Source organism: Beta vulgaris, chromosome 5, assembly GCF_026745355.1.
Source record: "Beta vulgaris subsp. vulgaris cultivar EL10 chromosome 5, EL10.2, whole genome shotgun sequence".
Classification (NCBI taxonomy): domain Eukaryota; kingdom Viridiplantae; phylum Streptophyta; class Magnoliopsida; order Caryophyllales; family Amaranthaceae; genus Beta; species Beta vulgaris.
In genome coordinates, this window is record NC_079206.1 from 52,794,703 (window position 1) to 52,821,457 (window position 26,755).

Sequence of the window (26,755 nt, forward strand, 5' to 3'; positions counted from 1 at the left end):
AAACAATTGGGTTTCTTCAAAATTGCACTTATGATTTCTATCATACTTTTGATCACAATAATAACAAAAGACCCTTTGCTATTTTTTCAGCCCTCACATCTGCTGGAATATGTTTGAAAGGTTTGGGTTGATATCTTACCAAAGATTGAGAAGGTTTGGGGTAGGAAGAAGAGGAGGTTTATTGGTATTATTGTTATTAGGAACAGATTGTATTGGTTTTGCAGAAAAATATGGGTAAGATGATCTTGGAGAAGGTTTGGCAGCACATGCTAGTAATTGTTCTTCTTGCAATCTTGCATATCTCACAGCTTCAGAAATAGATGAAGGGTTAAAGGCCCTCACCATTGGTTTAACAGAAGGTTTCAAACCTCCCACAAAACTTTCTAACACATATTCATCAGTTAATACATGACCATTTTGCAATAGCAAAGACCTCAAGTTCTCAAATTCATCAATTTATTCCTCTAAAGTTCCAGATTGATCAAGCTTATTAAAATTTTCTACTGCATTAATTCCCTTCCCATCTTTAAATCTTGCAGTCAAGTCAAGAATAAAATCATCCCAATCTACATTTTTTCTTACAACCAAATAACTCGAAACCCACAATTCTGCTTCATCAATCATGTATAAAGATGCCAAATCTACTCTACATTCAAGCAATTTTGCACAAAGCAAAATATCTACTACAGTTCTTTATCCAGATTCTTGGATTAGATCCATCAAAAGTAGGAAATTGCAGTTTTGGTATCATACCTTGAGGTCTATTGGAGTTAACTTCATTATTTGAAGTATTTCTCTGGGTTTCAGAAGAACTGGTGCTATCCTTCATCTCCTTCACCATTTGCATCAAAAGAAGCATGTTATTAGATTGCTCTTCGAGACGCTTTTCCAGCAATTTTACTTGTTCTTCCATATCTGAAAACTTCTTACTAACAACTCTAAAAAGAGGTGCCAGAATGTTTGAATTTTCAGATTAAAGCTCCGTCGATGGAAACTCTATGAGTGAGCAGTATTTGGCTCTGATACCAATGTTGCAGGACTGATATCCTTGCAAGAGATTTCAAGAAAAAGAAGAAATAGAGATGAATTGACAGAGAGAGAATAGAAAGAAACAGATGAGAAAGAGAGAGAGAGATAGATTGAGAGGAAGAATAGGATATTATTTCATTTCATGATTTATTACAGTAGCTAACTTCAATTTTTTATAGTTGAGCTGAATATAAGTTTGTAACAGAGTTTGTAACAGAATAACAAACTAATAACAAACTCTAACTGATTTATATTTTCCCTCCAAACGCACAACTAACTGAGCTACTTGTATTTATCCTTTAACATTATGTGGCCGATTAGGGTAAAATTTTATTTACCAAAAAAAATTATACATATATAAAAGAAAGTTTTAAAAATATATCTCATCTTTAAATTCCTGAAAAATGGTGGAGGGTTTTGAATGCACCTTTTCAATTATCCACGCCATTGGAAACGGGTGCTGATCTAATGCATTGGCCTCCAACTCCTCCCTCACTGATGGAAGGCCGAAAGAATCCCATAGTTTCGGGATCTGTACCAAGAAAAAAAACACTATACACAATAACATCAGTCAGTTACAATCATACTCAAATTTAAAAAAAAATAAAAAATAAATAAAGATTGATAAAAAAAACTTACCAACAAGAATCATGCATTGCCACCTAATTTTTTAGATTGACGCCGATTCACCAAGTTATGTTGAAGATAAGCTAGCATGGCTGCCCCCATGCATAAGTGTCAGATGTACTATCTGGATCACTTAGCAACTCAAAGAAAGAGCATACATACTTAGCCCATCGGTGGATGCTATTATGAAGCATCGTACGATTAAAATCAATAATGTCATCTTCCGCCTATTCCAATCCTAGTTGTTGTCGTAGATGATCGGATATAGTTTCTTAGCTGAAACCTCATTCGAGATCTACTAATCTCTAAATACGGCACAGATCGCTAAATACTGTACTCTCGAATGATCATCGGCTTGCCATCATGTGTTATTCCTGGCTTATGCTCTTGAATGTCAAAGGTGTTGGAAAGCTTAAAACAAATAGATCAAAAACAAAAAAAAACATACCGACCTAGTCAAACGCAATGAGTGACAAAGACCTTGTATTTTTTTTTGTCTGGACCGAAACATTTAACATTCAAAAAAATTAGATTTAATTAGGTACCTAATAAGTAGGTTCGCCATATGCTCCATAATCTTCTAAACAAGGTTGACCATCCAAAATAATGACATACCTAATTAATTTTCTTATTAACAGTTTAATTCTCTTATCAACAATATAATCAGGTTTATCTATTTATCATCACTTGATTTTACTATGTGCGGGTTATGTATCAATTTGTAGCTACGGCGATTCATAGATGACAATTTTTTACCATGGGTCACTATTTTACTATTGCAGCGGCTGGATACAACAAATTGATGCTTATTTTATGAGGAAACGGTAAGATTTGTTATATTGTCAATATATTATATTTTATTTTCTCTTCCACAAGAATGTGATTTACTTTTCAAATTTAGATTTTATCGTGGTTCATTTCAACATTAATTACCGATTACATTCAATAAAATCATATGGATAAAGGGTGAACTCGTAATGCTCTCAAAAAGTCAAAATTTGATTCATGATGTACTTCTTTTCATACGGGTAAAAACTCCGATCAAGAACTTCAGTTTGATGAGGCTTATATGGTGTTCTACAACAAAATGGTAAATTCTTATGTGGCCGGTTAGGGTAAAATTTATTTACAAAAAAAAATTATACATATATAAAAGAAAGTTTTGAAAATATACCTCATCTTTAAATTCCTGAAAATTTGTGTGCACATCTCATTTCTATAACCCATATGATCCTTGGCAAGGGATGGTTTTGAATGCACCTTTTCAATTATCCATGCCATTGAAAACTGGTGTTGATCCAATGATCCGGCCTCCAACTCCTCCCTTACTGATGAAAGCCTAAAGAATCCCACAGCTTCAGGATCTGTACCAAGAAGAAACACTATACACAATAACATCAGTCAGTCACAATCACACTCATATTTAAAAAAACCAAAAAAAAAAAAAGATTGATAAAAAAAACTTACCAACAAGAGCCATGCATTGCCACCAATTTTTTTAGATTGATGCCGATTCTCGAAGTGATGTTGAATATAAGCTAGTATGGCGGCCCCATGCATAAGTATCAGATAGACTATCTGGATCACTTAGCAAGTGAAAGAAAGGGCATACATACTTAGCCCATTGGTGGATGGTATTATGAAGCATCGTACGATTAAAATCAATAATGTCATCTTCCACCTATATAACCGGATACAGTTTATTAGCTGAAACCTCATTCGAGATCTACTCATATACGTACTCCTTTGAGCCCTTCATACAAATATAAGCTTTTTGAATAAATTCAGTTCGGTGAGACGTCAACTTGATAAGTTTCTCTTCTGTCAAAGAGATCAATACGGTTTTCTGTGTTTAGCTAGTTTAGTCTGAATAACATAAATCTATTTCATCCCTAGCCCGCTTTTGAAGCTGTATGGAGATCAATATTATCAAGAGGTGATCAAATGGGGGTCGGGTTGCACCCAATAAAATTAGCCCAACGTGAGTGTCGGGACGACCCGAACTTCACACTGATTTTTTGTGTCCAAAAATCTGCTATTTCAATCCAAATATAGCGGATTTTCGGGTCAAAATCGGGTCGGATCAAGAGGTGTCCAAACCCATCCAAGAATGAAAATCGGATCAGTCGAAAAATTCTACCAAGGCAAGGCATTTTTCGGGCTGAGGTCGGCCTTGATAAGCCTCTAGTATTATCCAGGTCACACCACTTCCCTAGTACCGACTTTTTATTTTCCAATAGCCTAGCAGTATTAAATATTAAAGCCTTTAAGTGCTCCTTCTCATCATCTCCAATCTCAATATTTTGAAAGATAGACACAAATAAAAATAGGGTTAATTGGCTAGAACAGCACAACCTTGGGTTCAAGTGCAAGGAACAGCACAACGTTAAACGGGTGCGAAGCATAGCACCAACTTAAACACGTGGTGCAAAAAATAGCATAAATGGCACCGGAGCACAGAGATTCCACCGGAGCTAGGGAATCTCCATTATTTTAAGGGTTAATTGGCAAGGAACAGCACAACCTTTGGCCCAAGTGCAAGGAACAACACAACTCTTATTTTAATAAACACACCAGTCCTTAACCTCCACCACACTAAATATACCCTACACCACACAACATCACCACCACCCTCTTCCCTAGCCCACAACACTACAACACCACCACCGCCCTCAACACCATCATCTTCCTTCACCACACCAAACACCACCTCCACTCCAACAATGTCATCCTCTGCCCCAAACACGGCAACACCACCACATAAAACACCATCTCCACCACAACCTCGCATTACTCCTAGCCCACAAGAGCAGGCGCTCCGTACTAATTCACCACAAAATAGAAGAGTTCCAGAAAGTTTGAGTGACCATGACGTGACCTCGAAGCAGGCGCTCATCAAACCAACCCTTTTACAAACAGGAGGTGGAGTGGTCTTTGGTAAATCAACGGTGAATATTGAGCTAGGAGAAACTAAGATCAGCCTCCATAATTGTTACACGCCAATTATTGATGATGATAGAAGTAAATCCAGCGACTTGATTTCGATATTGACGCTGATGCAATTTGTTGATGATGTGAAGATTTGTGGTGCGTCGAACAGGGAAAAAAATCGCAAAATGAGGAAGTAGCACAGCAGCGAAGAAGAGTAAAGAGGAGATCATTTTTTTTAGGTTGAAGTTGGAAGTTGGCTAGAACAACACAACCTTTGGATCACGTGCAAGGAACAACATAACCTTAAACGGAGATTCCCTTCGGTGCCATTTATGCTATTTTCTGCACCACATATTTAAGTTGGTGCTACGTTTTGCACCCGCTTAAGGTTGTGATGTTCCTTGCACTTGAGCCAAAGGTTGTGTTGTTCTAGCCAATTGACCCTTAAAAATAAAGAAAAAAACACTGAAAATTAAGAAGTAAGACTGAATACAAAAGTTATATACAAATAAAAATACTAATCAATATACCTCTAAATGGTAAAAAAAGAAGTTTTCATTCAGCACACCAATAACATGATCGATGAAAATAAGGGTGTGCATTATCGGATCCTATCCAAAATTTCACATCACCAAAACAGTGATATGAATTCAACCCAAAATTATCTAAAATCCACTTTAGAGAGTGGACTGATAAGTGGGGGTTAATTGTATGAACAATTGGGGTTATTGATGCGAATAAAATAGGGCATTTATGTGAACAAAATGAGGTTACTCATATGATTAAATGGGATCACTAATATAAATAAATAGGGTTACTCTTTAGAAACGAATGAGGTTACTCATATTAATAAATAGGGGATTACTTGTGTGAACAATTGAGGTTACTCGTATGATTAAATGAGATTACTCGTATAAATAAATGTGGTTAACGAGGTTACTCATAAGATTAAACAAAATAAATTTCTTAAATTTCAATTACATCAAAATAGATGATCAAAATTTATGTTTGAACTCATTTAGAGTGCCTGAATTCTCCTTTTAGCATGTAGGTGACTGTTTAAGTCTGTAACTTTTATCAATGGCGAAATCTAATACCAGAAATTTATTGTCGAAAATATGGGGGGATATCAAGTGGGATTTATTCTCATTGACATATTTGAAGGACTTCCATTAAAATTCTGGTCTCAAGGTGATGGTAAAAATGAAGGAGAGAGAAAGTGTAGCGTGAGGATGTCATTGTTGCCGATAGATTTGAAGCTTACAAATTGTTATACGGGGATGCGGGAAGAAGTGGAGAAAAAAGGAAGGAGGAGATTTTGAGGTATTATATCCTCCTAGGCCTCATATATGGGTCGGTCACACGCGAAATCATAGGTGTAGCCGGCCGTATATGATAATTTGTGAAAACTAAATTGGATATGTAAAATTTCGGACCAAGACATATAATCAAATCAAATCGTTGGGATTGGATATTTTTGCACACCCTTGGACATAAACCGTTGAATAGGTAATTATGATATTTTGATCTTCTAGAATTCTAAAATAACTCTACAAGGTACAGTTTAAGCAATATCAAGCATTGAATAAAAATTTAATGGCTTATATATTATTTTTTCATAATCACCCTATTTTTTCTTATTAAAATCCACCTCCTAAATTTTCCTTTCCCACCAATATATATATATATAATATATATATATATATATATATATATATATATATATATAATTATATATAATATATATATATATATTATTATATATATATATATATATATATATATATATATATATAAGCCCTTAAATTTAAAATTTATGATTCAAATTATGCTATTAAAATTCTACCGAAATCGAACTCTTAGAGCATCTACAACGGGGTAGTTTTAGCTTGGTCTAGCAAATAGTAAAACTAGCTTTACTTAGTTTTGTTATTGGGGCACTTGGCCCTTTGGGTTGGTTGGTCTGGAAATCCAGACCATATGTGCCTTGGATGGAGCGCCCAAGACGAGTCAAATTGTGTCGCGTGGCAAAGAAGCTGGGCAGAAATAAATATTGGGCTCAATTAAAACGTTGTGCATTGAACACAAAAGGGCGAAAGAAAGCTGGACAAACAAGTGAAACGATGCATTGAGTGAAAGCGCTGGGCCTAAAGTAGGAGAGTGTTGTCAGTGGGTCTGACGCGCGTCAGAGCCCACTGATCAGCCATTCTCATGCTGCCACGTGGAGGAGTGTGTCAGCTTATTTGTTTTACTGATTTCTTCAATGGTAATATTATGTTTAGATTTTGTAACGTTAATAAAAAAAAATCAGGTTTGTATTATAAAAAAAAAAATTACACTAACGGCTATAAAATATTTTTATCTATAAATTGAGCCCAAATTTCATATATTTAACTACACTTTTTCCAACCTATTTTTTTCTAATTACTCTCTCCTTCTTTATATTACTTACACTAAGCCAATATTATGGATTCAAATAATACTAATTACTTCCAAAATAATCCAAACCACCCACAAAATTCCCAAAATGCCAATTTGATCAAAGTGTGCTACAAAATCCGAAATTTAATTAATTTTTATTAATTTAGATCATCTATTTCATATAAAAATAAACATTGAGTAGGAGAGAGAGTATATGGTGGAGTATGGTAAAAGTAGGAGAGAGAAATAGAAAAACCAAGTAAGGGCCTGTTCTATTTGGCATAAAACAGCTGGACTGAACTGATCTGAACTGAATTGAACTGAACTGATCTGAACTGAACTGAATTGAACTGAACTGAACTGAACTGAAATGAATAGTGATATGTGAGAGTAAAAGTATTGTCAAGAGCTGAACTGAACTGATCTGAACTGAACTGAACTGGACTGATCTGAACTGAACTGATCTGAACTGATCTGAACTGAACTGAACTAAACTGAATTGAACTGAACTGAACTGAACTGAAAATAAGTTGGGGAAAACATGCCCTAAGACCAACCAAACCATTGTGAGAAAAAAAAAACTATGAATTAGTGGCAGTTTTAGTGGGATGTGAGGAAGGAGGAAAGGAGAGAGAAAGAAAAAAACTTCGAGCCTGTTCTCTCCAGTTTATTTTCAGTTCAGTTCAGTTCAGTTCAGTTCAGTTCAATTCAGTTCAGTTCAATTCAGTTCAGTTCAGTTCAGACCAGTTCAGTTCAGTTCAGTTCAGTTCAGCTCTTGACAATACTTTTACTCTCACATATCACTATTCATTTCAGTTCAGTTCAGTTCAGTTCAGATCAGTTCAGTTCAATTCAGTTCAGTTCAGTTCAATTCAGTTCAGTTCAATTCAATTCAGTTGTTTTATGCCGAAGAGAACAGGCCCTTCAAGACTAACTAGTCCATTGTAGATACTCTTATAATTTATGCTTCTTTGGCCTTCAAAAAAAAGTTAAAAAGACAACATTTTTCTAGTCGACAAAAAAACATGCTTGATATTCCAAAATTTATCACAAAACAAAAAAGGAAAAATCAGATTCTTCCCAACTCAACACCCTACTTCTACTTGTATTTTAGTAGAAGATTACAAAAATCAATCAATGGCGGCAGAAATTCAAAAAATACACAACATCCAATTCGACCCGTAATCACTAATCAGTCTCCTTCAACCTCCATCTCACTCTCTCTCTCTCTCTCTCTCCTCAAATTTCTCAACCTTCCTTTCCCTTAGCGTCTCTCTCCATCCGCCATTTTCGTTGTTGTTCAACTTGTTTGTTGAATTGGTTCTGAAATTTCTCAGAAGAAAAGAATCACCAGAACAAGATTTTACGGCACATGGATACCGGTGATTCTACTGTGCCCGAAAGCAAGTCCCATCTTCCTGATACGCTTCAGTAAATTTTTTTCTCTCTCCTTTTCTTTTTTGTAAATTATTGATTAAATTGGAAAATATTGCAGTTGTTCTTTGGAGATTTTATGGAAAAGTGATGGAATTTAGGGGTTAGCTGAAAAATTGATTTTAGGATTTAACACTAATAGGATTTTAGTTTCAGGAGGTCAAATATAGGTTTTGGAAGTCGTAATTTGGGGTGTTAAATCGTCAATAATTTTTGATAAATTTATTCAATGGAAAGGCACATAGAACTGTTTTTTGGTTTGGAATTGACATCCGTTGGGTGACTACACATACACACTATCATACACGGGTATAGCATAAACATGGTATACCCGAAACTGATTTGTTATTTGCTAATGTGGAACACTCCTTCTTGCTGATGAGAAAAATAAAATAAAAATAGTTTTAGGTGTACCATATTCGCAGCCTCGCGGGTGTATGATAAAATATGTACACTAGACATTGATTTTTTCAGTTGTCATGCTAAGTTAGTAATACGCATTCAGACACCATTGTTCATATCTAGCAGGTGCTTCATAAAATATGTACACTAGACATTGATTGTTTCAGTTGTCATGCTAAGTTAGGTAATATGCATTCAGCCACCATTGTTCATATTTAGCAGGTGTTTCACGCCCGAGGAAATGTTGAAGTATGAGAAGTATGAAGCTAGTTATGCTAGCTACTTGAGGGCAAAATACTTCTCGGACAAGGATATCTATGGAGGTAAACTGCTTTTTTTTTTTTTTTTTTTTTTTTTTGATTGGGAAATTAAGTCAGACCAAGGGCTAACCCCTATCAAGGCTACTAGCCTTGTAGGAACTACCAGCACATTGGCTGATAATGCATGCAAAGCATGCTAAGAAAATACCCCAATATAATGCTGGGGGTAAGGATCGAACCCCTGACCTTAGAGATCAGAGGGGAGTGCTCTACCACATGAGCTAGCTCCTCATCCTTGGAGGTAAACTGCTTATGAATATTGCTGATATTCTTACAATCTTACCTATGTAATACTCCTTCTGTCCCAAAGAGTGTTACCTAATTCGCCATTTAAATTCGCCAATTCGACCAAAATAGGCCAAAAATGAACCAAAACGATCATAATTCGCAATTCGCGGGGGAATTAGGGAATTAGGTAACAATGGTCCGAAAAGATGTTGGGGGTGTTTGACAAATGGTTGTTAGCGGTTGGTTGTTGGCTATTTTACTTGGCTAGTTTGACAGACTGTTTTGATTGGCTTTTTATGTTGGTTGTTTAACTTTTGGCTGTTTATACGAGTATTTGGTAAAATCAGCCGTTAATGTTGGCTAATTATTGCAAAATGAAACCAAGAAACCCTGGGTCCAATGATATGACTTCCTATCTTCCACATGGGAGACCAAAGTTCAAATTTTGGTAGAAGCAAAATTTCAATATAGTTAGGGGGTTGGGGCTTGTTGGGCATCTGGGTGAGTGATCCTGTGCGAGAGCAGCCCAGAGGAAATTCATCTTACCACGGGTTCCCGAAAGAGAGTCCAAAAAAAATTATTGCAAAATGAATGCAAAGGCTAAAGCTAAGCAAGAAAACTACTTAGACCAACTTTTGGCTTTTACCCAAGAAGTCAATTACCAAACATTTTTTTGGCTGTTTGACCACATGAAAAAGCCATCCAAAAGCAGTTTACCGAACACCTCCGTTCTTCATGTTGATTATATAAATATTAAGCATGACATTTAATGAGTAGGCATTAGTTAATAGTATGTTAGTACATTGGAAGTCCAGGAAGTTGTTTGAGTAATAAACACTTTGCTAACACGGGACTAAATAATATGGAGAGGTATAAAATTTTGAGTGAGGGAGTGTAGGCTTTGATTCTAGTCTTTGGGATGCCTGCCTGTACTAGGAATGCCGAGTGAATAAGAAATTTTGAGCTGTTTTTTTTGTACTGTCTACCTGTCAGTCCTTTGAAATTGTTTCTCTGCCTAGTGTTGCAGAGTTCAAATTAGTGATGACAACTTCTCAGGTTTTGATTGTGTGCAGTTAATAAAACAGAATGACGAATTTAATCATTAGAGTTGCAAAAGGCAAATTACTTTTGGAAATAAACCCATGAAACTCAATTCCAACTAAATTCTTGCTTATCCCGACAGAATAGCAATTTCCAACTTTCTGCTCGTCATTTGTTGGACATATATAAAATGATGAAGAAATCTGTGGAAGTTTACATTTTTGTGAGGGATTAAGAGAATTTGGTTTAACTGAAGTGTAAACTGCTCCTACCTGCTGATACTCATGAAACATAAAGGGGGAGGGGGAGTCCGGAGGACATCGATTGATAATCGGAGTACGGTTGTAATTGTTGGCTAGCAAAATTTGTGGTGCTGACTAGTGATTACACCTTATGGCTGGCAACCAGGAGGGAGGAGGGGAATGGAAGGATTTGGATTTATTGCAACAAAATTATGTCTAGAGAAGGTACTTAGCTGATAATAGTGTTGGTTTCTCTAACTCTCAAGACACTCTATCTAAAGTAATACTAGTTAATGGTTCAGGCAATACTTCCGATATGTTATGTCTCCTACATTGAGCGAGTCATGGACAACTATTGCAATTGGTTTATATGGAGTGTCAATTGGATGTGAAAAAAAGATGTTAGCCAGACATATGGGGATCAGTAATATCAATTTTACCATGCATTTATATCAATGTAACTTAAGTCATGCAATTTCCATTACATTACCAATAATGGCATCTTTATTTTGGGAAAAGAAGTCATAAGATTGAAGTAGATTAATGGATAAGTCTCTTTCCTCCACGGCTGAGGTCATAATTTTTTTTGTCTTTGTTCAAAATGAAATGTCAACTACTTATGTCTTATACCTATGTCAATGTGTCAAGGTTATATGAAGGGGTTGGAGTATAGTCGCTCAACTTTGGAGTATACTTGGATATTGGATAGAGTAGTCCAATGGTAGAAAGGTTAGGGTCAAAATTATAGGGCTTTTATACAAGGCTGTATTGGATAGGGTCATTATAAGGCTAATAAAGAAATCCAATAATTTTGAAAAATAAAATAGGTTTTGTAAAAACAATTACATATTCGAATTCACATTTATTTAAACTCACTTTTGGCTCTTTTTGTTTCTTGTTTTTCTTGCTCGTTAGTCGGTCCGTCCATTATCGACCTGCTATCGGCCCACTACCTATTTGACCCGACCCTTCACGAGGCGACCTTCTTATGACCCGATCTGCTTCCGATCCGCACTGATCCTGACCCGACCCGCCCAATGACCAGGTCTACTTTTATTTGGAAACTCTTTATGGCTTTCTTGAGTTACAATAGGAGAGAGAATGGGGTTGTTTGGCAATTGGTACTTGGTAGTTGTTGTTGGCTGTTGATTGTTTAATTTGGTTGGTTTGACCGACTGTTATTACTCTGTACATCCCTATTAATTAATATAGTTCGATTGTCACAGAGATTTAGGTGTTTTATTTGACTTCTTATTTAATTGTTAATGATGAGGTATCTCTATTATATAAGGAAAGAGTAGGGGGACAACCCCTTTAAAAATGGTAAACCCTTTTATATCCTTAAGTAATAAAATTCAAATTTACTCTTTTACCATTATACTCTCAATTAACAAAATATTTACATTATCCTTGATTTATTGGTTTTAAAAAAACAGAAGAAAAAATATACAATAAACTTTATAAACAATTTTTCGTATATTTTATTACGCAATTGATCTTTTATTTGTTTTCGCACGCATCACGTGTATACAAGACTAATATTTTTTTATTGTAGCTAGTGGGTTTTGGGGTAACTCTTTGAAGGGTGGGTGAAAGGTTCTTTCTTTATTATTATTTGGATCCTTCATAAAGAAAAAAAAAATATAAATTTTGTGTCACCATGCCATTTTAAGAAGTATATCGATTTGGTAGTTTGACTATTGTTGTTTATGGAAGTTTTTGGTAGAATTAGCTATTTGTTTTTATTAGTTAGTGCAAAAATAAATGAAAAAGCCAAAAGAGGGTTGAAGCCACTTAAGAACACCATATAATCAATCCAAATCCTACTTTTGTGTACATGTGTGTTATAGTACGTTGCTTACTGAAAATGGGACTAAGAAATTGAATTCTACTTAGAATTGGCAAAATGTGACACGACTCGCTAATGTGACTCAAATGCAACACAAAATTAGTGGATTTGAGTTAGTGTTTTTAACAATGAAGCTAATTCACACAACAAGACCCTTCCATTAAACAAGATAGTCGACTGGTCGTTATGGTTGAACTTTGTAACCTGAATTTAACACAATAACGCATTTAAACTCTAGGCTACTATCAATATTATAATTGTGGTTTGTAATATTTGCATGATCTTATTTAACTATTTCAAATTTGTTCTTTGGTTATTCTATTGGTTTTATTTCGGTAAGATATTTGTATGCAAGAAGTGGATTAAGAAATATATAAGACTTACTATGCCTTATATAGTTAACTCCGTAAACTTATTATTGATGTAGAACGGTGCATATTTCTATGTACAGGTGAAATATATGACCTTGCAGTCACAGTAGGCAATGAAACCGTCAAAGCAAGCAGGTACAAGCAAATAATGCCTGAGTCTTCTGATAGTTGTTGGTACAGAACAATATTTCAAGTTTGGTTAATCTAGTGGCTAAGTTTTGTTGTGGCTTTCATCATCTCAGGTGGTCTCCGACTCGATCGTATGCGGATCCGGCGAAGAGTTTTGTAGACTCAGACAATGATTTGGCTTGTGCAGAAGAAATGCCTTCTGCTTCTGAGCCAGAAACTTCCCCTAATATTCCAAATGGCAGTGTAACTCCGCTTAAAAAGAACACTTCATGATTTTTATCAAAGAAAAAATAAAGCAGCTCATGTTGATGATTCTTCATGTAAAGGATCTCCTGCATTTGTATGACATATTTATTCATGCAAAGACATAGAGGAAATACATGGAGTTGTTGAAAAATTAGCAACTCCATTTTTCTATCTGGTTGCATTTCATACATCACAATCTACATTTTCACAAGTATCCACCGTAGATAATAAAAATTGGTTCCTCTGCAGTTTTTTGCATAAACAACACTTTCTGATTTTCTCAACCATTTTTCCTCAGTCTCTCCATTGTCAGTTACAGTTGCGAGAAGTAATATACTTCCTTTGTTTTCTTTTTATTCGTTACACTATAAAAAATTTGATTTTATAAAAATATACATTGAGAAGTATTCAACAACATATTATAACATTTAATTTTATGTAAATATACATTGAAAAGGATCTAATAATATATTACAACATTTGATTTTATTTAATAGTAAATAATGCATGGTTAAACCTCGTAAAATAATAGTGAAATTGTCAAAGTGTAGCAAGTAATTCGAAACAGACGGTGTATAAAGTTTTTGTTAGTAATAAAGAGCAGTTCTTGCTTCCAAGCGACTCCAATGTAGTTTGTCATTATCACTTAACCAAGCCAGTTATACTTATACGTACCTAATCAAAAAGAGTGTGTGGTGATATAGTGTATACTATTTATAAGTTTGCCTGGGCATAATGATTATTCCATTTCGGACAGAAAAACTCTAAATAGCTAATTGTTAGGCACTTGACAATTACCATGATGGCATCTTTACCCTTAATAGTAGCAGTCTTATATGTCTGTGCGGCGATGCATGTTAAAGTATATAAAATTCTTGATGTAATAATAAAAATAGAGATATAGTATTTTAATTCTTTTAGTTAAAACAGGTAGTTAACTTTTTAATTTTTTTCTTTTTTAATCTTTTATTATCCCTATGTGTTGTCATAATAGAGACTAGTCTTGTATGCACGCGATGTGTATGAAAACAAACAAAAGGTCAATTGCGTAATAATATATACAAAAAATTGTTCATAAGTTTATTGTATATTTTTGTTCTGTTTTTTTGAAAACAAATAAATCAAGAATGATGTAAATATTTTGTTAATTGAGAGTATAATGGTAAAAGATGGTGAATTTATATTTTATTACTTGAGAGTATAAAAAGATTTATCATTTTTTATGTCCCATCCTCTTTCTTTCTATAATAGAGATAATTTACTCCGTAATCCCTTCTATTGCCAAAAAGAACTTTTTGCACAAGTTTTTGGAAAAAAATGGACAAATGATTTACCCAAGAAGAAACTGTGACAAATAATGTGAGACCGAGAGAGAGTACAAGAGTAAAAGAAAAGGACAAGCGACACAAGTACTCCTAGTGTTAGCCTTGTACAATCAAGAGCAAATATGAAGCATATCAGTATTCAAGTACTCCTAGTTTATCAAAATGCCAACGGAATAAACGTAGAAAACTACAAGAAAATAGTATGTGTATTAAGAAGCATAAGTAGCCACGATAATGTGGCCTGGTGCAAATATCCAAGTCCGGACTTCGGATCCTCTACAAGTTTAATAAAACTCTACAAGATAGAGTTGTATCTAAACTATATCGATTAAAATCAATGGCTCAAATTAGTGGGAAGAGAATAAGTTTTTTTTGGACCCCTTTCGAAAATCCGTGGTAAGATGAATTTTCTCTAGACTGTCTCACACAGGACCACTCACCTAGAGGCCCAACAAGCCCCAATCCCCAATCTCCCCTCCCCCCTCCACAACAATATTGAATTTTTGCTTCCACCTAAATTTGAACTTTGGTCTCCCATATGGGAAATAGGAAGTCATATCAATAAACCCAAGGGTCCTTGGTGGGAAGAGGGGGATTTTGATGAGAAAAAATAGGAAGGATTTTGAAAAAATAATATATCAGCCATTGATTTTTTATTCCATGATTGATATTGCTCAAACTGTACCTTGTAGAGTTATTTTAGAACTCTAGAGGATCCAAACACCAAATATCAATAGGTGTTCAAAAATACTCGTTTTATATTTTTTATTCTTCCTATTTAGACTTGACATTACAGTTAGAGAGAATCTTTTAAATTCTTCTCAATGTGTAAATGTGTAAGAAAAAGTATAATTATGTGAAATCTTATTTGATTCGTCTCAAATGAGTATTTTATCATATTTAATTGCTATGATTTTATCAATAAAAGATACTTAAGGGTCAAAGTTTAGATACTAGAACCCCTAAGAAAGAAAGAAAAAAATTGTAAAGATACTATGAATCACATGAGAAAATGCTTCTACTTCACTGCCATAGTACCATCTAACGCTATATGATGATGCCCACACCAAGAAGAAAACGATTTATAGTGCAATATGTATCACAGATTCTCTACATTGCCTATCTTCCATATCGTGACGTCTATGTTATTAAAACATAATAAACCTACCAAAATAACAACAATAATAAATTTTCCTGGTTGGAGAGGATCTTCTTCCGCATGAAAGCCTGAAATGTTGTCATGCCATGATTTATAGTAAGATGTAGGTGACTTGTTCTAAAGGGTCAGTTATGGTAAAAATGACTAGGGATGACAATTGGGCGGGACGGATACAGAGGATGGTACCTCTACACCCGCACCTGCATAAAATTCCAATCCCCATCCCCGCTCCACCACTCATTGCGGGGGAAAATTTCAGACTCATCCCCACCCCACCAGGTACGTATTTATACCCATCTTAACCCCACCACCTACATAGGTATCCTTACCCACGTCGTACCCACTTCATCCCCACCCCAGCACCCGCATAGGTATCTGCACTCGCTTCGTACCTGCGTCATACCCACATATTTCTATTTTGCGAGATAAAATTATTTATAATATAAGTATACAAATAGAATTTTAATCATATATATGTGGGGCAGGCTGAGGTGGGGCGAAACGGGCGGGGATAGCATAAAATCCATACCTGCTCCACCACTCATTACGGGTAGGATTTTAATCCTCATCCCCGCCAAACCTAGACCCATCTCCGTCCAAGATCCCCGCCCCACTTAGACAGGGATGGGGCGGGTCTCCTACTTGACCCGCCCCACTGCCATCCCTAAAAATGACCCCTTAAACTCATAGAATAAGTAATAACCCTTCTTTAACTTACAAAGTGACCCTTTTATGGTAAAGGAAGGTTGACTTACACTAATTTTATGGTAAGGTGTCTTACACAAGAATTACTAGACAACAGATCCATAATAATCCATATCTACATGACTAGTCAGACTAATCTATATCATATTCAAAGAACTGATTACCAGAAAATTCAAGGTAACTTGTTCCATCACCTATAATCTCCAATATTTTACACAAGGCACAGTCATATAATGACATAGTAGTATTTAATACTGATCTAGGAGGAAGATCAACACAAAACCAGCACATAATTAATTTCCATTTGAACAAGTCCTAGGCTCCATATGAACATGGAAAATGACAGAAATTCAGAAAATTTACAATGAAAGACAAAAACCCAAATCTTTATTGTGTTTACTAATAAAATGATGACATAATTTTTAGTTAGTATCTTCTGACCAAAACCTGCGGCATGGCAATCCTCAATGAGGTTGTATCAAAGTCTCAAGATAATAATTACACCGGGAATTGCCAAACCTAATATGTTTGAATGGGTTCAAACTTCACACATTAACATGAAAAATCAAGTTACTACAGTCTAAACACAACAAATCAAACAGAAAAAATATACATATTGATTGAGTTTTGCTATCCTTACCTAAAAAAAATCACTCTTCCAAGATAAGCTTTTTATCTACATTGTGTGAAACCTATAGCATTCCTTTCTTTTTGAACAAATCATAGGATACGAGCTGCTGTTCGGGTCCTCCTCTGCTCGTAATCAGGGTCATCGGTAGGCAATTCATACCGACATAGAGGACACGTGTTTCGGATCCCAAGCCATGGGAGGATGCAATCACCATGATACCGATGTAAACAAGGCAATTGCTTTCCATCCTCTCCAATCTCTATCTGATCCTTACATACAGCACAAAGTGCTTTCTCATTCACCACATCCTCTTTAGTAGTGATCACTGAAGGGAGCTTCTCAACAACAACCTTCGAAGCAGGGGGGCGGTTCAAGGAAGCATTCTCACTCTCAGCAAACTGCCCAAACGTCAACTCATACTCTGCAGCATTAAGGAGATCATCATTGTCACCAAAGTAAGGCCCAATATCGTCATCGTCATCATCATTTGCCATCATCTCAGGATTTCTCCCTAAATTGTTAACATTCAACAGCACCTCCCATGCCACATTCCCCAACCCTCTCCCTCTTTCCTCAACCTCATTTTCTTCCTCAGGCTCTGAGATAGGCAAAACCGAAATCGACCCATCTTCATCATGATCAGCAACAACACTCAATACTTCTCTTTCATCAACTCTATCATCCACCTCTTCCCACTCCAAATCATTATTAACGCCGCCAAGATCATCCTCCAATTGAAAAGAATCCCATTGCAGTGGAATGCTCAAATCATCATCATCATCATTCAAATTATCAACTACAAAATCTTCCTCTTCAGAATGCACATGAAATCGAAACATCCCATTCCCTTCCTCCTCATCATCATCATCCGAATCGATCCCAACCACCATTAAACCACTAACCCTAGACGAACTACACGAAATTTCATTATTTATCTCATTCTCATCCCTACTTCCATTCCCACTTTCTCTCCTCGCAACGTAAAACTCGTCTCTGTAATCCGAAAGCATAAAGGCACCACATCGAAACCCATCTCTGTCATCATCTTCTAACCCTAACCCTAACCCTAATCTCTCTAACCGCAAATCCAAGTCCAAAGAATTAACACCCACATCATAATTATCCTCAATTACCCCAAAATTCAAATCATTTACAGTTTCCGACACAAATTCACAACCACCCACAACCTGAGATTGCTCAACGCGTTGATGAAACAAATCCATAACAAAATTTACCTGATTGTTTCGATCTTCAATGGTGTCGGCAGCAAAATTAGATCCGTTTGGAGGTCTCGTAATATTAATCGAAGAATTGGGCGCGAATATTTCGTCGTCGTGTCGGCGAGAAGAGAGAGAATCGGAATCTGCGATTTGGGACCAGTATGGGAAGGAATCAAGGGTGGAGATCTCATCTAATAATAAGTCGTTATCAACGAACAAATCGTGGTCTTCTTCGGGAAAATGGAGGAAAGAAACTTCCGCCATTGATGAAGGAAAAGGGGTGTTATTACTAGAGATGTGGAGGGAAAAAGAAGAGAGAGAAATAAACAAGGAAAACGAGTATGAGTAGCTTAGAAATTAGAAACTAGAAATGTGGAAGTGTTAACCCTCTTTTCGGTGTTTTGAAGGAGCCTGTTTCCTCGGATCTTTCGTGACTTGACGAATGGCAGGAAACTCACTTCAAATGTTGCACTTGCTTTTCCTTGTTTTTCTTTGTTTTTCACTCCCAACTTATCTTAAATAAATTTATTAGACTTTATCGAATCTGATTATCTCTTATTTCACTATATATTTTCATCTAACTCGACCGAATCAAACCTAATGAGACTGAAACTTTTTTCTAAGGTGAAAAGAACATATCCTTAAATTTTCAATAAAAATATAACCTTAAATTAATTTTAATAAATAAAGTTCAATTATAATCAATAAAAAAAAGTTTAATTCAATTTAGAACAATAGAGCCTAGGCTTCTCCGTATGCTTCTGACTCAAAGAGTTACAAAATAATAAATGTTTTAAAAAAAAATTAAAATTCATTCATTGATTTAAAGTCACACGACATCTGTAATAGAAGTCAACACTAGTTAATACATATAAATTTGAAATAAACACAATTCTAATATGGCAAAACCACAATAATTGAGGAGATCTAACACCTAAAAACCCTTTGTATTTCACATTGTTGTCTAATGCAACATTTTAGAAGGGGGTCTATACATCTTTTATAATTTTGAATTAGAATTGGATTTAATTCAAGTGCTTGTAAACAGAATAATGACATCTGTTTTACTATGCACAAATTTCGATCAACGAATCGACCTTTAGAATCACACAACAACCAAAAATAAAGTCCGCAAACTCTCACATGGAAAGAGATAAAACCTAATATACATATATATACTAGCTTTTAATGCACGCGATGCGTGTGATGATATTTCTCCCAAATCAAACCACACTCGATTTTTTGAATTTCACGCAATATTTTTTTCTCTCTCTATTCAATGAAACATCATCTTCATCAATTTTCCCCAATTCAAACCACACACTCGATTTTTTTCTCTCTATCCAATTGAGGCCGTCGATTATTAGCAGAGGATTATCTCAAGCAAGTTGCAGAGTTAGCTTTGGCGGTCATGGAATTGGCTTTCGCTCGGCCCATCATGGATCCCTGAGCTTGTTTGCGGTCATAGCCCAAGCTCTGTAATTTATGTTGAAATTCGATTATTGGCACAATTTTTTGATTTTAATATATGGGTTTAAGTATTATTTTTTTCCCCCAAATTCGAGTTCTCATATTATGTCTCAATTAGTCAATTATTATAATTGAAGTACCTAAGCACTTTCATGCTGTGTGTTGTGAAGGATAGGGATTAGGGGTTGAGTATAAGATGCTAAATTGTAATCCCTCAATCTTAAAGGTCATATGGACAGTAGAATAACATTTATAGCAAACTTTAATGAAGATCCCATATCATAACTTGATTGCTTATAAGCCTTAATTTACTGGTAGGTCTAAATCAATTAAGGTTGAGTAGTCAAATTAGCTCCAGACATGTACCTTGACAAATTACTGAAACTAATTATGATTAATAGATAATTAGTAGAGATTAGGCATAACCCAACTAATTTTAGTTGATCCATCATACTCAGGCGGAAGATTCTGCAACTTAGAACAATGTGAAATTTGCAAGATCATTATATTACTTAACACGCTAAAAAGAAAACCTCAGAAACTACGTAATTTGAAGAATTAAATTATATACATTATACAATCTCTAAACTCTTCTACATTCTAGCTGACTGTCTTCATCTTCTTGATGGAATCAAGCAGCGAGGATTTCTCTTGAGCATTTGCTAACTTTGCAAATGGGTTTTTTGGACGTACATCCGAGTCAATTCCTGATTTAGCAAATGGATTAGAAGCACCAGGAAATCTTACTTTCTTTGTTAGATCAGCAGCAATATCTTGCCTCCCTACACTATCATTAACAGCATCTTTTGTGATGTCAGTAGCTTTCTGTACATTAGTCAAACCACCTGATATGTTCTGCTCAGTTTTCGCCATTCTAAAACTGCTTCCTTCCTGGATCTTTGCTTTCTTAGGGAAGAGAGGAGCTGTAAATTTCGGTGTGGGTGAAGGAGTGATGGGTTCCGATGGCTCATTCGTTAAGTTTGAACTCAAATTATTACTCAAGGTGTTGTTTCTGCTAATGGACTTTTCAGTAGAGGTGTTAGGAGAGATGAACGACTTGTCCATGGTGTTAGGAGAGATGAACGACTTGTCCATGGTGTTTGTTCGAGTAGATGTATCAGCACGGGGGTTAGGGTGACAATGCGCCACATTCTTGGTTGTATCATTGAGCATCCGCTCCTGAATGAAACAAAACAGTTTTGAACTTATGTATGTTGGTGATTTAAACCTTGTAACGTTTTATTAATTCAATTTCAAGAAGATTATAAATAACTAGCATTTGCAAGAACATACCTCTAAGATGTCGTTGAACCTTTCTGCTAAGTTTGGAAGTTTCAGAGTGGTGACTAGCTTTATGGCTCCCCTAACTGATTTTTCCATGGTTAAAAGTTTTACAAGTTCTGTAGCTCGTACCAGCTTATCACCTGACAAATTGAGAAGAATCACAAATTAACAAAAAAAGTTGCATAGATTCGGGAAGGAGAGGATCACATCAAACATCAACATTTATTTATCATACCATTGCAGCAAGATGCAATAAGCCTCAATATGCACCTATCAAGTGCTGCTTCCATATTGAAAGCCTCATCGTCGAGTAGAGTGCAATCCATACCAGCGGCTTCTGTTTCATCAATTGTTTTCTGAATCTGAACAAGGAAGAAAACTTTTAAGTCCCTACCAATTGTGCTTAAGCAAAAAGAGAGTTATATGACTAATATCATAAAATCACAGCAATAATAAATGCCAAGGATGTCGTGAATGAAAGAAATGGGGAAAAGGCAAACCTGCAACAGACGCGTGTTCCTGAAAATGAATTCTTTTTCAAGAGTCTCTGATCCAAGATCAGAAGATGCAAGAGGAAATGAAAGGTCAAGTAGCGAGAGAACTGGTTTGGATGAAACCTGAAAAAAGATACAAAAATTACTGAGGCTATACAAGGGAGTGATGGAAGTATCTGCAGTTGTGTGACATCATTTTGACTCTACCTTGGGGTACAGATCAGGAGACTTGCATACAATACAAAACAACTTCTCAGCACTTAAACCAACCATCCAGTAGTTTTCATCTGGCTTCTTTACTTTGCTGGCACTGCCAAATCAAATTATCATTGTCAATTAAAAAGGTATAGAAATGAGAACAAACAGCAAAAGTCTAAAATAACTGAGAAAAAAGATCAAGATATCAGACCTGAACAGAGGAAGCCAGCTCCCACCAAACTGATCTGAGTACACTCTGAGCACGCCCTACAAAGTTTATGAGATCTTAGAGCAAGGCCACTAAAGAGCAAAAAACTGCCAGAAAACTCGAGCCTTCAGGGGCATACCTTTGAATCATAAGAAGCCAGTTGGCCTTCTTCACTGAATCCAAACCAGGTTAGGCATGAACCAGGTGACAATGGCAGGCGTCCTTTAAGGGGTTGGGTTCCACTGCTAATATTGAATACTCTGAACTCTAACATCTGAAATAACTCAAATTTTTAGAGAATCATGCATCAGTTCTAGGGCACGATAAATTCTTACCTTATCTTATCTTTGGGACTAAGTTGGAAAAAAGTATCAGACCAGTCTTTATAAATGCTAGGTGATTTTTTGCTATATTTGTGATGATGAGTAATAAAGTTTGGAACAGAAGGCAAAACAGAATTAAAGTAGTAAATCCATGAAGAAAAATACCTGATCATTAGAAGGAAGAGGTTGTGAAGAATGAATAACAACAGCAAGTTCATCCTTAAAGCCAGCTGCAGTCACAACTGGTCCATCAAGGGAGATAATGTGTCTCTGCAAGAATCACCAAAACAAACATATTATAAATATTTAGTACAGAGCATTATACCTATTCTAGGCAGACATATTAATTCATTTTAAGCCGCTTCACTTTAAGTATGCACCAGCTTACATATAGTAGCATGCATGTTATATGTCTTTGAAACTATTACATACAATAATATTAAATCATCAAACATCCATTAAGCTATTAGGTTCCCTCCCTGTTATTTCCTGATTATAACCAAGTGAATTATAAAATGTTTTTCAAATGATTAGTTCAATAAACCAACCTGCAAGCCACCCTCAGTGAAAATGCGGAGAAATTGAGCACTAGTTGCTGCAGCCACCCATCCAGTACCAAGTGCAACAGCTTTTACTTCTTCGTGTTCAAACCGCATAGACCACTAAACAACATCAAGTACGATGATGAGCATCCAGTAGTAGTTCGCAACATTAACATTACACATTATACGGTTATACCATATTCTAAAGACTGATGCCTATAGAAGCCACAGATGACAATATTGGGTGATTGTTATAGAAGCAATAAACTAACCTCACTATTATTTGCCCAGCTGCTAAATGGACGATACATGAGAGTGCTCATATTCTTCTCACCCTTCCTTGGATTGGCAAGAACACTACCATTCTCATTTAGCGAAGCCATTGAAAAGCCAAAATAATCAGTCATTGCTGGAACTCTTGGGCCTTGACTTGTGTCATGAAAATCAATCTGCAAATTAAAGCACGTGTTTGTAAGTCATACAGCACATAAGAGAAGAGAAACAAAATATAGTTGATAGTTTAACCTCTATATGTGAGTATCCATCATGCTGCATGGTGGTTATGCTTCCGAGCATGTTGTAGCACAGAAAGCCTTTTGTTCCTGGCTGCACAGGAGTTGAACCAGGCTGAAAAGGCTCTTGTAACTTTGAACTATTTTGAACAATCATGCATTTTGGCTTCCCATCTCCACCTTCCAAACGTTCTTTGTGAACCTTAGAAGGCCTTTTATGTGATTCAAACCGTGGAGACATATTCAACTCCTCGTCAATGTCTTCTTCCATATCTTTTTCCAAGAGAGATGATTTTCGCAATCTTTTGCTGCTGGTATGAGACACTGTTTCTCCGAAGATGTCCTCACCCAGATCACTTAAACTAGCAGAGGTACTTGGCTCTTGCTCATCCTCTTCAAACAAGAGAAGTCCGTTGCTGCTCTTTGAGTGTAAGTTAGGAACATCTTCCGTAGGAGACTTCATTGATGAAGGAATTACCGACTCCCATACACCATATTTCCCCATGACATCTATAACAGCTAATGCATTACCAGTTGGTTGCCATGCCATATGACATATCCTTTCATCAAACTTTTGTCGGTCAATGTCTTGCCTCTTTTGGATATCCCAGATCAGCACTTGGTTATCTAAACTGGATGTAGCCAAATACTTTCCATTGGGTGACCATGATAAGGAGCAAATAGGTTTGACATGATCACCTCTCAACGACAATTGCTTTTCAGCAGTATCTCTGTCATACATTACCACATCATTTTTCAGGCCTGGAACAGATAAATATTCACCATCAGGACTCCAGCTAAGTGCATTCATGATGGACATGTCTGAACTTGTATCAGGAGCCACTCCTTTGAGAGTATGTAACATATTTCCAGATTGAAGTTCCCAAATTATCACTGTTCCCTTTGTATCAAGAGAAGCCAGGTATTCATTATTAGGGTCAAAAGCCAAGCTAGTGATGGGTCCTTTATGCCCTTTAAGAATTCTTGCGATTGTAGCATCAACAGTATTGATGAGCTTTATGCCCTCATCATCACCAGCAGCTGCCAACAAGCTTCCTGATTTGTTAAAAGCAAGGGTGCGAATAGGCAACGTGAATCTGGTAATATTGTTCTGAAACTCCCCACCTGACAGTTAATTGAGAAAAAACTCCGATCAGGCAAATAGATTTTCATGCAATTTTCATGAAATGTCATTAGAAAGTAAGTACTTCACACACAAGTTAATCAATTTAAAAGTACTTAGATTATGGAACTTTAAAGCTAAAGTGACAGATTGAATTTGAACCCAAGTCAAAACACATATTCCTAGTAGCTCCACAGCTAATCGCTACAGGTAAATTCATTTTCCAAAATTGAACATCCCTGTAGAGTAAAACACCTATTAAAATGGTAAATTGAGAAACCTGCTATCGTTCAGTTATATAGTACATCTAGATTTTATTTAAGTCCCCAAATTGGAATAACATAAAACCTTAAGTTTTGAATAGTCATACTTGTATGTAAAATCAGATTCTATGCAGTCTGTACGAGAACAATAACACTATAAAGTTGCAGCATGTTATCTAAATGCAGAATTGGCTATGAAAATTGCAAAAGTATTTCCTTTCTTCTTCTTCACATACACATTCTAGCAGCAAATTCACTATTCTACACCAACAATATTAACATTATGAATATCTAGTTTCATCATATACCGCTATAGTCTGTTCAAAAGGTTCATAGATTCACTACAAACTTATTGCAATATGCTATCATATAGTCAATAACTAATCTTCATTGCTTTGTACTCCTGTACAAAGCAACAAAACATACTAGATACTCGAAAACATCTCATTTTTCGTTCTTGAAACCCAGAATCCTACACCCACTAACATAAAGATTATTATTTTCTACAAAATTTACTCATCTATAACTTGTCCTAAACTTCAACCGACAATTCATATCAGTATTCAATCAAATTCAATCAAATTCAATTCAATTTATAGCATCACAAACAACTACAAGAATGAAAATGCATACTATTTGCACTGCAACCGGCTCACAAACAGTTGAATTAAAACTACAGCGTTTAAAAAACATATAGCTACAATATAATCAAACTCCAACAATCTGAGATAAATGAGATTATAATATAAATTTGGCAATACAATTTAAATTCTAAGAACTTCCGTCATTCTAAAATGAATAAAACGCTTCTCTTTTATGTAGAGTTTTGAGAGAAGTATTTCGTTTATTTCAAAACAGATAAAGTATGTCAATATCATATTTAAAATCAGATCTATTTCTAATTTTCTATTGAAATTAATCTTATCTAATTACATTCTTAACAATTTAACCAAATTATCTCTTGTGAAATTTTAGATCAGCATACACAATTTAACAGACGAGCATATAAAATCAACCCTTGATAAAAAAATGTAGACATAAAACTAACAAAAAAAAAAATGCAGAAATAAAAAAAATACAAAAAAAAAAAGAGGAAGAGAAAACACACTTGGGAATTTGTATAGTTTGACAGTACGGTCAATAGATCCGGAAGCAAGGCAGGTGGAGTTGGGGCTGAGAGAGATGGCGGTAACGCCGTCTCGATGATGACGGAGATTCCTCAAAGGCGTGGAAAGGAGGAGAGGTTCATAGATGGAAATAGAAGAATCTGAAGAGGAAGATGTAACAATATGGGTAGATTTGTTGTCCCATAAAACTGAACAAAATGAAGGTTTGCCATTGTTGCTGCTTTTGTGAGCTTCTCTTAGCTTCACTGCTTTCACTTTCATCTTCAATTGTTGTATAATTGTATTATCTCTCTCTCTTTCTTAGGGGTGTTTCTGATTTGTGGAATGAAATGGTTACTGGTTAGGGTTTATGATGTGAATTTTTGGGGGTAAATGTTGAAATTGAGATTAGGTTTTGGCGGGAATTTGTGCAAATGGTTCCCGGGGTCTTTTTTTTGGCGCACATGGAAAGATTCAAAATTCCACCACACCAAAAGAATGGCCCAAAAAATTTTTTATCTAAAAAAGATGGCCCAAATTTGTTACTTTGGTTGTCCTCTAGAGTTCTATGCAACGTCTTGCTAAATGCCGCCCTAAAATTTCCAGTTAACGCCCTGTATTTTTGTATTTGTATACATGGGTTGTATTTCCCTCCCTACATCTCTTTCATCCACAATAACTCCGGCAATTATTCCGGCTAACTTTCCCATCAAGAACACCGACAATTTTCCGGCTAACTTTCCGACGACAATTTTCCGGCTAACTTTCCGACGACAATATCTCCTGCAAAATAAATCCGGCAACTTTTCCGGCCAATTTTCCGACCACATTATTGCATTATTAATATTAAGTAAATTTTATAATTCTTTTAATACACAAAATCGGACTATATTTACTTTAAAAAAAAAGTGTCCAGGCACCT

The 26,755-nt window shown here is 35.7% G+C and overlaps 3 protein-coding genes across 5 annotated transcripts; 1 reads left to right on the forward strand and 2 right to left on the reverse strand.

The window, feature by feature from the left end:
• Nucleotides 1–7,980: 7,980 nt before the first annotated feature.
• Nucleotides 7,981–13,518, forward strand: LOC104893944 (uncharacterized). 2 transcript variants are annotated; one of them, XM_010680086.4, is made up of 4 exons: nucleotides 7,981–8,439; nucleotides 9,064–9,167; nucleotides 12,976–13,030; nucleotides 13,138–13,518. In XM_010680086.4, exons 1-4 carry the CDS (start codon nucleotides 8,381–8,383, stop codon nucleotides 13,295–13,297), a joined length of 378 nt encoding a protein of 125 aa, XP_010678388.1. In that variant the 5' UTR covers nucleotides 7,981–8,380; the 3' UTR covers nucleotides 13,298–13,518. The 2 variants fall into 2 exon arrangements, with proteins under 2 accessions (XP_010678388.1, XP_010678389.1); XM_010680087.4 differs by having other exon boundaries at nucleotides 7,990–8,439; nucleotides 9,067–9,167.
• A 3,306-nt stretch (nucleotides 13,519–16,824) lies between these two features.
• LOC104893943 (hypothetical protein) lies at nucleotides 16,825–18,774 on the reverse strand. The gene has a single exon (XM_010680085.4). It carries the CDS (start codon nucleotides 18,572–18,574, stop codon nucleotides 17,180–17,182), a length of 1,395 nt encoding a protein of 464 aa, XP_010678387.1. The 5' UTR covers nucleotides 18,575–18,774; the 3' UTR covers nucleotides 16,825–17,179.
• A 1,488-nt stretch (nucleotides 18,775–20,262) lies between these two features.
• Nucleotides 20,263–26,244, reverse strand: LOC104893942 (protein ENHANCER OF LHP1 1). Of its 2 annotated transcripts, XM_057395171.1 has the most exons (13): nucleotides 25,836–26,244; nucleotides 23,355–24,466; nucleotides 23,102–23,278; nucleotides 22,836–22,949; nucleotides 22,453–22,557; nucleotides 22,104–22,238; nucleotides 21,968–22,023; nucleotides 21,766–21,868; nucleotides 21,565–21,681; nucleotides 21,300–21,426; nucleotides 21,074–21,204; nucleotides 20,846–20,959; nucleotides 20,263–20,815 (listed from the first exon to the last, which is right to left on the reverse strand). In XM_057395171.1, the coding sequence occupies exons 1-13, from the start codon at nucleotides 26,113–26,115 to the stop codon at nucleotides 20,381–20,383; spliced, it is 3,006 nt and encodes a 1,001-aa protein (XP_057251154.1). In that variant the 5' UTR covers nucleotides 26,116–26,244; the 3' UTR covers nucleotides 20,263–20,380. The 2 variants fall into 2 exon arrangements, with proteins under 2 accessions (XP_057251154.1, XP_010678385.1); XM_010680083.4 differs by having other exon boundaries at nucleotides 20,263–20,959; nucleotides 25,836–26,240.
• Nucleotides 26,245–26,755: the final 511 nt, after the last annotated feature.